The 12,620-nt window shown below is 38.6% G+C and overlaps 1 protein-coding gene across 2 annotated transcripts; it reads left to right on the top strand.

Annotated features, from left to right (window-relative positions):
* The first annotated feature begins 1,960 nt into the window (after nucleotides 1-1,960).
* Nucleotides 1,961-12,620, top strand: TMEM59 (transmembrane protein 59). 2 transcript variants are annotated; one of them, XM_032766960.2, is made up of 7 exons: nucleotides 1,961-2,062; nucleotides 4,454-4,548; nucleotides 4,757-4,909; nucleotides 5,234-5,306; nucleotides 5,681-5,765; nucleotides 8,322-8,430; nucleotides 10,161-12,620. In XM_032766960.2, exons 3-7 carry the CDS (start codon nucleotides 4,760-4,762, stop codon nucleotides 10,305-10,307), a joined length of 564 nt encoding a protein of 187 aa, XP_032622851.1. In that variant the 5' UTR covers nucleotides 1,961-2,062; nucleotides 4,454-4,548; nucleotides 4,757-4,759; the 3' UTR covers nucleotides 10,308-12,620. The 2 variants fall into 2 exon arrangements, with proteins under 2 accessions (XP_032622851.1, XP_032622850.1); XM_032766959.2 differs by having other exon boundaries at nucleotides 10,158-12,620.

Genomic DNA, 12,620 nt, shown 5'->3' with positions numbered 1-12,620 from the left:
TTTATTTAAAAAAAAAAAAAAATCTTAACCCAGCTTGGCAGTTGTTTTTATATTTTTGCAGTATAAAATATTAGAACATCTGTGTCTGAAAGAAAAACGCATCCATTTATTTACAGTGGGTTGGTTATATGGTAAGATGTGATGTGTTTGCCTTGATCCTTTAATAATGGATTCAAAGTTCTCTTCACCTGTAAAACAGATTGTGACAACCATAAGCATGAGGACAGAGCCAAAAGACCTGTCTTGAGTTTTCCAGTTAGCAGATTCACATGGTGTCAAATGCAGAACAATGTTAAGTGTTTACAGCAACACTACAAACAACCAGTTTTGTTGGTCCTAACGTATGAGAAAGATAAGGTAAGTGAGCTAATATCTTTTACTGGACCAGCTTCTGTTGGAGGAAGATACAGACTTCCAAACTAGACAGAGTTCTTCAGGTCTGTGGAAAGAAGTCGGACGCTTTTTGAAAGCTTGTGCTTTCCACCAACAGAAATTTGTCCAGGGAAAGATATTACCTTATCTATCTTGTCTCTGACATAGAAAATATTCCACATTGTGGAACTAGATAACTCTCTATTTTTATTACTTTACTTTAAAAAACAAGCAAAACTTCTAAGATACCAGGGAAGTAGGTACTTGCTGAGGCCTCATTTAAACACAGTTTTTCTATCAGTAGGGTATACTAAAGTTGGGAGCATGTGTTTTTATCTAAATAGTTATACTGTTACAACTCCTAGTTATGCTTGTGCAACTTAGTGTGGCTGTAGTTATACTAATATAAAGGTGCCGTATACCAGTGTAGCATATTCCCCTTTCCATAAGCAAATAACTGTGCTTGTGAGACTGTGGCCACACTAGGAGGGTTGTACTGCCTTAGGTATACCAACACTGCTCTAGCTATACAACTTTTGTGAGCAGACAAGCCCTCAAATGAAGTCTACCTTACAGACACCATTTATCTGCCACGTGGTACTTCTAGTAATTAAAACAGTATGTTTCTCACAGCTAAGGGAGTATTTTCTCGTGAAACAAAGTACTATAGCACTTCATTAATTATTGGGAGAAGCATTATGTTGTTTTTTACTTTATCTTCTGAATGCTACCATACTACAATCTTAATTGGGGCATTATACACAGAGGTGGATATAGTCCCTGCCCTGAAGAGCTTACAGTCTAAGACTGGAACATATGAAGGGTGTGAATGAGGGTGACCATCAAATAGGAACATTGATTTACTTTTTTTTTTTATACACTTGCTGTATCTTAGTTTTGTAATTACATAAAGGAATATTCTTCTCCCTTACTTTCCGTCAGCATAACCAGGAAATAGGATGTTGACTAGCTGTTTTGGCAAGTAAGTAGCCTTGACCCAGGAATAGTGCACCACAAAATATACTCTGGTTACTTATTTTGACAACTTTTTACTTCTAATTATATTCTGTAATAAATAATTGTTGTTTTGAAGATGAATAGTGTATTGTCATTATGACTCCTCACTGGTAGCATTTGTCATTAAATCTTTGAGAGGTAAGGACTGCCAACTTTCTGTGTGAATTAGTGAAGTGAAGGTTAATGGGTTCTACTCTGATTCTTTAGCAGCTAGCACCTTGATTTTTTTTAAAGCTATAATTTTTCAGAAATGCATTTTTGAACTTGCTGAATTTAGTGATCTGTCTATTCAAGGCTGGCTCCTTGCTTAATAAAAAACTGTGTTCTGCTTGGACTAAGGAAGTCCATATCAAAATTGCCCACTAATTTTAAATAACTGTAATTTGCTTTTTTCCAGACTGTACAGACCTTGATGTTTGGCTGGCTTCTAAGTTTTTCTTTTTGTTTGGGTTTTTTTTCCACAGTAGCTTTTATAGTACTCAGAAAAGTAGTATGTTGCTACCCTAGGTTCTTGGATGGAGTATTAGTAATTTCTTTAGCAACCCTGCTTTTCTTGTAACTTCCCAGGAAGAGGAACTGTATGCATGTCAACGAGGCTGCAGACTGTTTTCTATTTGTCAGTTTGTGGATGATGGAATTGACTTGAATCGGACCAAACTGGAATGCGACTCTGGTAAGATAATTCTATGCTCTTTCTACAAGATGTAATGTGAAGAGACAAATGAAGGGAAGAGCGGAAACATATAAAGGGATATTTCAATTTGACTTTTTTTAAATTGATCTTACTCTAAAAAAAAAAAAAAAAAAAGTTTGATAGAGCACTCATTAAAAGTTCTCAAATTTTTAAAAGGGGTTTCTGCTTTGAGCCTTTAAAATAAGGGTCCTTTTGGCCAAGGGAAAAACTTAGGTAATGTAACCATATTAGGTGTAAAATGGTTAACTGACAATGTAATTTTCAAGCTGATGGTGTCCCTTTTACTCCATGTAACATTGTGCAGTGACAACCTAATAAATTACATCAGTTGCAGTGATTTTCATAACCCTGCCTATTTGTTGGGACAGCATGGCTTTGTATTTACTTCAGCTGAAATGTTTGCTTTACAAAGCACAAATCTTGGTGAACTGTACTGTACTACATCACTGATATGGCCTCATTCAACTAAATTTTACAATCTCTTTACTATGGAAAGAGAAACATATCTTAACTACATTCTCTGCCTTGCATGTAGTTAAACAACTTGGGAGCTGGGTTTGTCTTGTTAAGCCATTAAATATCAAACATTCATGAATAAGTAATTGTTTTAAAAGGATTAATTATCTGAAGATCAGACAAGGAATGTTGATAATTAAAACTGTGAAAAGACTGTTTGTTACAAACTATATACCAAACTAATATTTCTTTGCACTTCTGTAGTACTTCCAGCCAAGGATCTTAAAGCAATTGATAAACATTAAGGTTCGTATACTGAGTTCAAAAGTGTGGTGCCAACCAAGCAAGGCAGGAGAGGGAGCAGCTCTCCCTGTGTAGTCTAAAAGTGGGTAAGTGCCAATGCAGCACTAAAAAGAGGATCAATCTTGTGCTGAAAGCAAAAGGGGCAGTGGCCAGCTCCAGTAGCAGTGAGGGCTGGGGAAGGACACGTTATTGCAATATGGAGCTGTGTTATGAGCTGGGAATAGGCTAGAGCTGAAGAGAAGCAGTATCCTGTGCAAAGCTGTGATCCAGGCATTTCTTTTCAATTGCCAAACCACACAACAAGGAATATCATAAAAAGAGGTGGTGCAGCAAAAGTCCAAATGTAGAGTTGAGTCTGAATTGTTGCCTCCTTTCCTGTACGACATTGCCACCTTGAGCTGTTGCCTTCTGCCTGTTCATTTGCAGTGATCTTATAACACTGATTTTGTTCATTGCTTGGTGGCTGTCCTGTGCTTTGTGATGCACTCCCTGGCCATTATGTTCAGTTCCGTCTCTAGGTGCTTCTGTGACTGACGATTGTCTGGCTCTGTTACTGTTTTACCATAGGACTGCTGCTCAGGCTCCTGAGAACTGCACACTCAGTTATTTGGCTGATTACTGTGCATTCCCTGCCAGGATTTTGTCTGCCTTGTTTCCATAGGCTGCTCATATCTGGTTGTATGCGTGTTCATTTTCCTCTCCTTTGAGAAAATGGATAGTACTAACGTTCCGTATGCACTTTTACTTGTCACGCCTGTTCTTTTTGTGCCTTCTGGCCTAAGCTTCCCAGTACCCTAGTGAGAGAGGATTATCCCCAGGCATAGGGACTTTCCCCAAGGTCATACTGCAGGTGGGTGGCTAAGCCACAAATAGAATACAAATCTTCTGGCTTCTCTCCTGTAATTACTAGTCTGTCCTTTATTTTAAGTATTGAATACGGATATTTGGAAATAAGAGCAGAGCTGACTTTCTTTTTGATAGAGCTTGAAATTGATATAGAAAGTCTTAACTATACTCATTCAACACTGATGGGCAACCCCCCCCCCCCCCTTTGTTCACTGTTATGCCATGGCTCTCTGAGGTTTGATGGATTCTTCTGTTAGTTTACTTCCATCCTCTGGAGCAAAACTTGGACTCTTTCATGGTGTGTGGGAGGGAAGGCCATAGTACTGTGAGATGGTCTTTCAGAACTCTGGTTGGTGATCCATGTCATCTCTGGTACAAAATCCTTTCCTATTCTACTGGGTTGAGACCGTGTTAATTTACGTCACTGTTGGAATTTTCTATACCACTAATTGTTCTTACTTTACTTTGATTTATTTTTTGCTTTTCCTCATTTTTGTGATCAAATGCTGTTGCTGCATTCAGTTTTTAGCTATAACTCAGTTTTATGCCTATTCTAGATAGATCATCTAGATTACATCAGTCCAAAGAACCCGGTACCAGTATTGGTACATTGCTTTCATATTATTCCTTAGGTGGGATTGGGAATCTTTAAAATTGTCACTTGAGTCCTTATCCGAGTGTACCTACACCTTACACTCGTGCTTTCAGTTGCTGACTTAAAATGTGAAATTATTTTTCAATTTACACAACATTTCTTCTTTGCAGCTTGTACTGAAGCATATTCCCAGTCTGATGAACAATATGCTTGCCATCTTGGGTGCCAGAATCAGCAGCCATTTGCTGAACTGAGACAAGAGCAAGTAAGCATGTAGCATGTTTGTCAAATGCCACCTACTTTTTTTCTGCTGCTCAGATTGTCTCACTTTTTTTTTTCAAATTTAATAAGTGTATGTGTAGAAAGATGGAGAGAGATTCTCTATTTAAAGACTAAAGCCTTACTGGGGACAGTGTTAAATTGCTTGAATATGTATAGAACAAATTGAAAACCAGTTAGTGATGTGTTTACAGTTAATGTCCCTGATGCCAAGGATTCATCTCCTTTTCCCTCTGACACTGGTGAGATCATTCTGGAGTGACATGATGGACTCAGCGCAGAGCTTCATAACTTCCTCATGGACCTTCTACCTTCAAGCGGATGATGGCAAAATAGTTATATTCCAGGTGCTTGCTTGCTTTTTTACTTTTACAAGGCTTTGTGTATCCTGGGTGTTAACTGTTGATCTCCTTAGTCTTCCAATCACACAGCAGATAGCAGAGCTGTCTCGGCAAGTAACTGCATGCTTAATGTTTGGCAGCAGTCAGTCTCTCTTTGTAGTGGTCACTGGATTTGCAATGTAGAAAGATTAACTTAAATGGATAGTGTGTCAAATTTTTCCCATTTCTTTTGCAAATGTGAATGATGCTTATGGGATGACTATAATTTTAAGGTTAATAGAAGCTTTATGAAATACAAATAAGACATTACAATTTTCATTATTGTTTTAGTCAAAGCCAGAAGTTCAATATATTCCACAGGACACCACAGATCTGAAAGAATCGTCGTTGAGCAAATCTTCTTGTAAGTTGGTTTGGGCTCTCTAGAGTGCAAATGAAAATATTCATAACCTGCAAGAGTAAGTCAAATCTTCCACAAAGGAAAAAGTCATTATGGGCAGACTGTCACCTTCACCCTGTATACAGTGCAACAAAGGCCACAGTAATAAATAAACTCTTTTTTAGAATGTATTTTAAATATAGTGTGGTATTTATGCCTTTGCCACACTGGAATTAGAACCATTTTAAAGAAGCTTTCTGCTATCAGTGTCTTGGTATAGACAGGCACTATATGAGACTAGAGTCTTTAAACACGAGACTGTTTTTGTTTTAGTTTTGTTTTTATTGTCTTTTTTTAAATTGTAACCTTGTAATGGAGCTGTCATTGTGATATTTCAGCCGACCTACAGCCAGGAGGTTCACAGACACACAGAGGATTTTTTGAAGAGGAGGAAAGCAATAGCTTTTTCAAATGTCTGTCTATGTATGTATCTTCTACTGTCTTGTAAAAGCTTAAATGGTAGGATGACATTCCTTCCTCATATATTTTACATGTCATATACTCCATCAGGGAATCTCAAGCTGACAGAACTGTATTAAAGAAAGTTGATTTGGGGGAAGTTTTGAGCACTTGTGTTATCAAGAAAATAGATATTGGCCACAATATACTTGTCTATTTGGCCAACCTAATCTCTCCATGCAGTTTAACCTAACCATGATATTTGTCATTTCCTGTCCCACACTACTGATATTTTCCTGCAAACTGTTAAACAGCTGCTACATTTCACTGGTCTCCTAGATATAGCTGCATATCAGGGTGAAGTGATTGATTTGTGTGGTACTTTGGGATTGTCTAGTGTGAAAGGTGCTGTGTAAATAAGCAATTGTGCTTTATTTGTAGACTGATATGATACAATATAACTTTGTTCTTTTTCTTTCATTAATCTTTGCTACTGAGCAGCAGGATGCGTTCACACACTTCTAGACATACAAAACAATGGGGTCTAAATTAGTTGCAAGAAAGATCTTGACATCATTGTGAGAAGTACACTGAAAACATCTTCTCAATGTGCAACAGCAGTCAAAAAAGCTAACAATGTTAATAACTAGAGAGGAATAGATACAAAACCAGAAAATCCATGGTACACCTACAAATTGAATACTACATGCAGTTCTAGTCACCTCATATCAAAAAATATTTTAGAATCAGAAAAGGTACATAAGAACGGCCATACTGGGTCAGACCAAAAGTCCATCTAGCTCAGTATCCTGTCTTCGACAGTGGCCAATGCCAGGTGCCCCAGAGAGAATGAACAGAACAGGTAATCGTGTGATCCATCCGCTGTCCCCCATTCCCAGCTTCTGGCAGACAGAGGCTAGGGACACCATTCCTGCCCATCCTGACTAATAGACATTGATGGACCTATCCTCCATGAATTTATCTAGTTCTTTGTTGAATCGTGTTAGTCTTGGCCTTCACAACATCCTCAGGCAAGGAGTTCCACAGGTTGACTGCGTTGTAAAAAATACTTCCTTTGTTTGTTTTAGACCTGCTGCCTATTAATTTCATTTGGTGACCCATAGTTCTTGTGTTATGAGAAGGAGTAAATAACACTTCCTTATTTACTTTCTCCACACCAGTCATGATTTTATAGACCTCTATCATATCCCCCCTTAGTCTTCTCTTTTCCAAGCTGAAAAGTCCTAGTCTTATTAATCTCTCCTCATAAGGCAGCTGTTCCATAACCCCTAATCATTTTTGTTGCCTTTTCTGAACCTTTTTCAAGTCCATTATATCTTTTTTGAGATGGGACGACCACATCTGCACGCAGTATTCAAGATGTGGGCATACTGTGGATTTATATAGAGGCAATATATTTTCTGTCTTATTTATCCCTTTCTTAATTCTCAACATTCTGTTTGCTTTTTTGACTGCTGCTGCACATTGAGTGTATGTTTGCAGAGAACTATCCACAGTGACTCCAAGATCTTTCTTGAGTGGTTAACGATAATTTAGACCCCGTCATTTTATATGAATAGTTGGGATTATGTTTTCCAGTGTGCATTACTTTGTGTTTATCAGCATTGATTGGCAACAAAATGATTAGGAGTATGGAACAGCTTCCATATGAGGGGAGAGTAAGAAAAGTGGGACTGATCAGCTTAGAAAAGAGATGACTAAAGGGAGATGTGTTATGTGAAGGGGTAAACAACATTTCCGTATTCCCTATCTCCATATCGTTTGTGATTTTATAGACCTCTATCACAAGAACTAGGGGTCACACGATTAAATTAATAGGCAGCTGGTTTTAAACCAACAAAAGAAAATATTACTTCACACACTGCACAGTCAACCTGCGGAGCACAATGCCCTGGGATTTTGTGAAGGCCAGAAGTTAACTAGGTTCAAAAAAGAACTAGGTAAGTTTGAGGATGGGTCCGTCAGTGCTATTAGCCAACATGGAACACAACCCTATGCTCCAGATATCCCTAAACCTCCAACTGCCAGAAGCTGGGACTAAATGATAGTGGATGGATCACTCAATTGTCCTGTTCTGTTCATTCCCTCTGAAGCATCTGGCACTGGCCTCTGTCAGAAGACAGGATACTGGGCTAGATGGACCATTGGTCTGACAAGTATGGTCATTATCTTCTTTAGAATTGCACCAAACATTTGGCTGCTATTTCCCTGGCATAATGAGGTTCTTAAGGCAGAAAGAGAGATTAGAGATTTTGCTGTCATGCATTCAAAATGCAATTAATGGAGAGATTTGTTGGCAAAATAGCTTAAAGTAGGAGTCTGCTTGGGATCTACTAAAGAAACTGCCAGACTTGATTTGTTGTGCTTCCTTACCCTGTACCTGAAGGACAGGTAACTAAGGTGGGGTGGGAGACTGGTTTCCCAGACTGCTCCAGTGAAGCATTCAGCTGAATGATCTAGACATGGGAATGCAGAGTGGTAAAACCCAGTGTCTCTCTTTAGGAATAACAGTTTAAGAAAACAGGATAAACAACTTTAACAATGCTCATTACGTTTCAGAAATTCGGGTTGGATTTTAACTACTACACTTGTTCTCTCCATACTGGTGCTACTCTGGATTTGTTGTGCTACTGTTGCTACAGCTGTGCAGCAGTATGTTCCATCTGAGGTAAAGCTAATTATTCTATAGCTTACACCCCTTGAAGTTATTCATATTACTTAGTGTCTGAAATGCTATAGGGTCTTAAGCGTAGAGCTGGTTTTTTGGTTCACTGGCTGTTCTGCAAAATTAAGAATAAAATCTGCTAGAATCGAACTAAAAATGTTGGCAAATCAAAAGTCAGTGCATTTTTGATCTAGGTTTAACAAAATTTCATCTGCATCAAAATGAATCACTTTGTGTTGGGACACTTTAAAAATAAAGACAAAAATTGTAAGGTCCAGATTCACAAAATGGGAGAAGGTGGTGGGGGTGCCTCCCTTTATAACCTTTAGCCTAGTAGATAGGGCACTTAGCTGGGATGTGGGTCACCTGTGTTCCCCTCTCTGCCAGCTGTGGAGCAGGGATTTGAACTTTGGTCTCCCATATGGCAGAAGAATGCCCTATTGGCATTTGAGGCAGGTCTCAGTCTCTCGAAGTTGTTCAATTGTGTGTAAAGTAAATTTAAAGTCATTGGACCAATGACATAAATGTGGGTCTCCCATCTCCAGGGTGAGTGCCCGTAACCATGAGGCTATAGTCATTCTCACATTCTCAACGACTATTCATTTTGTTGAAGCTATTCCACTTTGTATAAATGACAAAGATTGTGAAATGACTGCAGTGTCATGATTACAGCTCTCACCTTGGAGGTGGGAAACCTAAGTTTGTGTCTTTATTCCCATAAATGTTTAATTACAGCGTTTGCACATAGTGAAACAACTTCAGTGAGAGAGATATGTCTACAATACCCTCCCATAGCCTAGGGCTTAGGGCAGTGATATTCAATTAGATCTGCTGTTGGGTTGCCCAGTGTCTGGTTTTTGACTGGAACATCCAGTCGAAAAGGGACCCTGGTCCTGACCAGGCCACTAAAAATCCAGTCAGTGGGGCTAAGGCAGGCTCTTTGCCTGGCCCTGGCCCAGCTAGGGTCCAGGAAGCGGCTGGCATGTCTGCCTCCTAAGCACAGGGGCAGCCCTGGGGGCTCTGCATGATGCCCTCACCTGAAGTGCTGGCTCCACAACTCCCATTGGCTGGGAACCCTCTTGCCCATGGTAACCATGTTTGACAACTGGACATTTGTTTCTAGTATCTTTTTGCCAGAGCAGAGTGAGACCTAGGGATGTATGGTTACAGGTTGCATTCACTAAACCATTAAAGGGGTTTTAATAAGATTGTGAGAAGGCTGAGAATGGCAGGAACCTGTGGACATGATGTGGGTGAGTGGCAGGAATCTGACTGGAGGAGAGAGAGGACTGGCTGAAGTGACTCCCCCCGCCCCTCTAAAATATGCAAGACTGGCAAGTACCACACTCATTCTGACAGGAACATATCAGTCCTAGCCTGGGACTCAAATGCAGCTGTGAACATGAATTTTAGATGTCATGGAAAATGCAAAGTGTTTCATAGTAAGAGTTGAAGCATTGCTACTTTGAGGATCTTCAAAACCTCACTGAGAAATGTACGATCATAGTTATATGCCAGAAGCTGGGAATGGGTGATGGGATGGATCACTTCTGTTCATTCCCTCTGAAGCACCTGGCATTGGCCACTGTTGGGGAAAAACAGGCTACTGGGCTAGATCGACTGTTGGCCTGAGCCATTATGGCCATTCTGTGTTCTTATGACTAAGCATGTCTTGAGTCTTGCATTCAGAATCTGATGATATCTTTTTAAAATAAGTTTAATTATTTCAGAAGCTGAGCATCTATGGAGACTTGGAGTACATGAATGAAAAACTGACCAGATACCCAGCTTCTGCTCTTGTTGTTGTTCGATGCAAGACTGAACATGAAGAAGCAGGACCTCTACCCACAAAAGTTAATCTGGCGCATTCAGCAATTTAAATAGTTTAAAAGAATTTAATAGACTAATTCTAGCAGTTCTATCAACTTCTGGTGGGTTTTTTATGGTTTCTTCAGCTGCAGGGCTTAGGGGTCAGTGTTTAAATGCAAATAAAGTTACAGAATCAACAAATCAGTCTGTCATGGAATCCTTGTTTTCCTCTAGTAGTGAAGAGAATTGCAAGTTTAACTTGCAGTTTTTTCCATAGATATGTAATTGCTTTCACTGGAGTTTGCAATGTGTCTTTTTTTGCTTAACGAAAACTGTAAACATGCTCGCTACACTTCCAGTCATTTCAAACTGTTCGAAGATGTAAGACTGGAATTAGCTCTGTAAAAGTAAGAGATAAATTCTAAGTGGGCAGACGATGCTTAGGTCAGGCATTTTCAGTTGAGTGAGTAAGAACATTAATTGTAGAAACGTTTGCATAAATTTTGTATTATCTGTTAGTCTTTGCAATAACCCTTTCCGCAAAAATAGAAATGTATTTTTTTACAGTTATCAATATGCAGAGCGTTAATGAGGTACTGCAGGTTGAGCTCAGGCAGTCAGAAATGCAAGCTTTTAACGACTCATGGACATATCCTTTTACACACAAAAGAGACATGCTTATTCTTCTGACAAACTTTAGCCTTAAACTCTTCAATAGCTTGTTAAGTTAGAGCATACTTTTTCTGAAGGCACTCCCTTTGCTGTACTGATTAGGGTCCAGTTGTTTCATTGTCAGAAACAAATTGATTACTGAAAACTGAGAATAAATTTAGAAAAGTTGAATGACTGTAGCCTTTTGCTGTGGCTCTCAGTTAACCATGATGCACTCAGTATGAGACTCATTTACAGCATCCCCCTAATATATGCAACCTTACCACATTCCGCTACATTAGTAAATGCTGCTACTGAATTGTATTATGTGAGAATATTGTTATAACTAGTTTGTCCAACACAGTTCTGTTCTTTACTACAGCAGCTATGATCTAGTGGTGCCTGCTAGGCATCTATAAGCAAGAAGGGACTGTGATGGTTTTCCTTACAAAGTCTCTTTGCAAATGTTTAGAAACTGGCCAAAATTATATCCCTGATATCTTAACTTTTTTAACTTTTATCCAATTGTCTACATTCAGGTTAGAAGTAGGCAATAGAAATCTACTAGTTTTGCATAGGTCTAGCAAAAATTATGCTTGAGACGTTCCAGAGAATAGCTTATTGCATGAATTAAAATCAGAAGAATAACTTGTTTGTTTGAGAGTGAGGTTTAGAAATGGGTATGCATTTGGTAAGTTTCTAAAGTTTGAGGACTATATAGTTGTGGTTATAGATCATGTATTATGGGTCCATACTTAGAGTGCATACCACATACACTGTGGTGCTTGCTATATGTGGTAAGCATACACAGAGCTGCTACAAATCGGTGTTCTCTTCAAAACTATGTGCACCTTACATTTTTGTCATGAAGGTGTAAATTTCAGAATCTAATTGTTCAAGGGGTCTAGTGCGTTGTACAAACACTGAATTTAAGCCCAATTACATAGTAACTTTTGGTTGATATGGCATTGAACGAGAATCTGACTTACAATCATGAAAGTTGGAGTGAAATGCTGTTCTTAACACGTCTTCATTAAATACCTAGGTTATACAAGGGCCTAAAAATGTGATGGCCGTGCAGTGCTTTAAAAACTTTCATAATCTGATGCCCCAAAATAGCTTTTTGTATCTGTAGTAGTAATCAGTCCCAAGACTCTCATTTCTATGCAGTTATGTACTTCAGACATCAGTACGCAGCCTTGTTTCATGCAGAATGCTGGTGTACTAGTATCGAACGTAACGTGTGCAATGGCAGTTCAAAATTTTTAGGTGCAGATGCAGACTTCATGCCAGTAGCTATGGCTGGTATTCTTTGCACTAACTTTGTCTGCAGTGCAGTCTCTGAAGACACTTTAATTATCTCAAATCTTGACTTACAACTAGCATTGAATATAGCATATATGTAGCATTGAATCTGTTTTCCCTGTGATGTGTAAATGCTGGAAATAGTGTTTATATAGCCTCACTGAAAGTATAACTGTCCAATTGCCTGTTTCACTATGTACAGTACAGCTTTCATTATGTCAATGACTAATTTTTAACTCATGAGTGTAAAATTTTTTTCTTAACTTGTATTTCTAAAGGTGGATGTTCTCAAATGTTTAAATTTTTAATTATATTTGGGTTAATCAACAGCTTCTAGTTTTTATTTTGAGCTGTAATATCTGCTTAAACTTCTGACAACCAGAAATGAAAAAGAGAAAAAAATCAACAAATAAATAAAGGTTCAAGTC

Source organism: Chelonoidis abingdonii, chromosome 7 (assembly GCF_003597395.2).
Source record: "Chelonoidis abingdonii isolate Lonesome George chromosome 7, CheloAbing_2.0, whole genome shotgun sequence".
NCBI classification, from domain to species: domain Eukaryota; kingdom Metazoa; phylum Chordata; order Testudines; family Testudinidae; genus Chelonoidis; species Chelonoidis abingdonii.
This window is presented reverse-complemented; position numbering and strand designations above follow the sequence as displayed.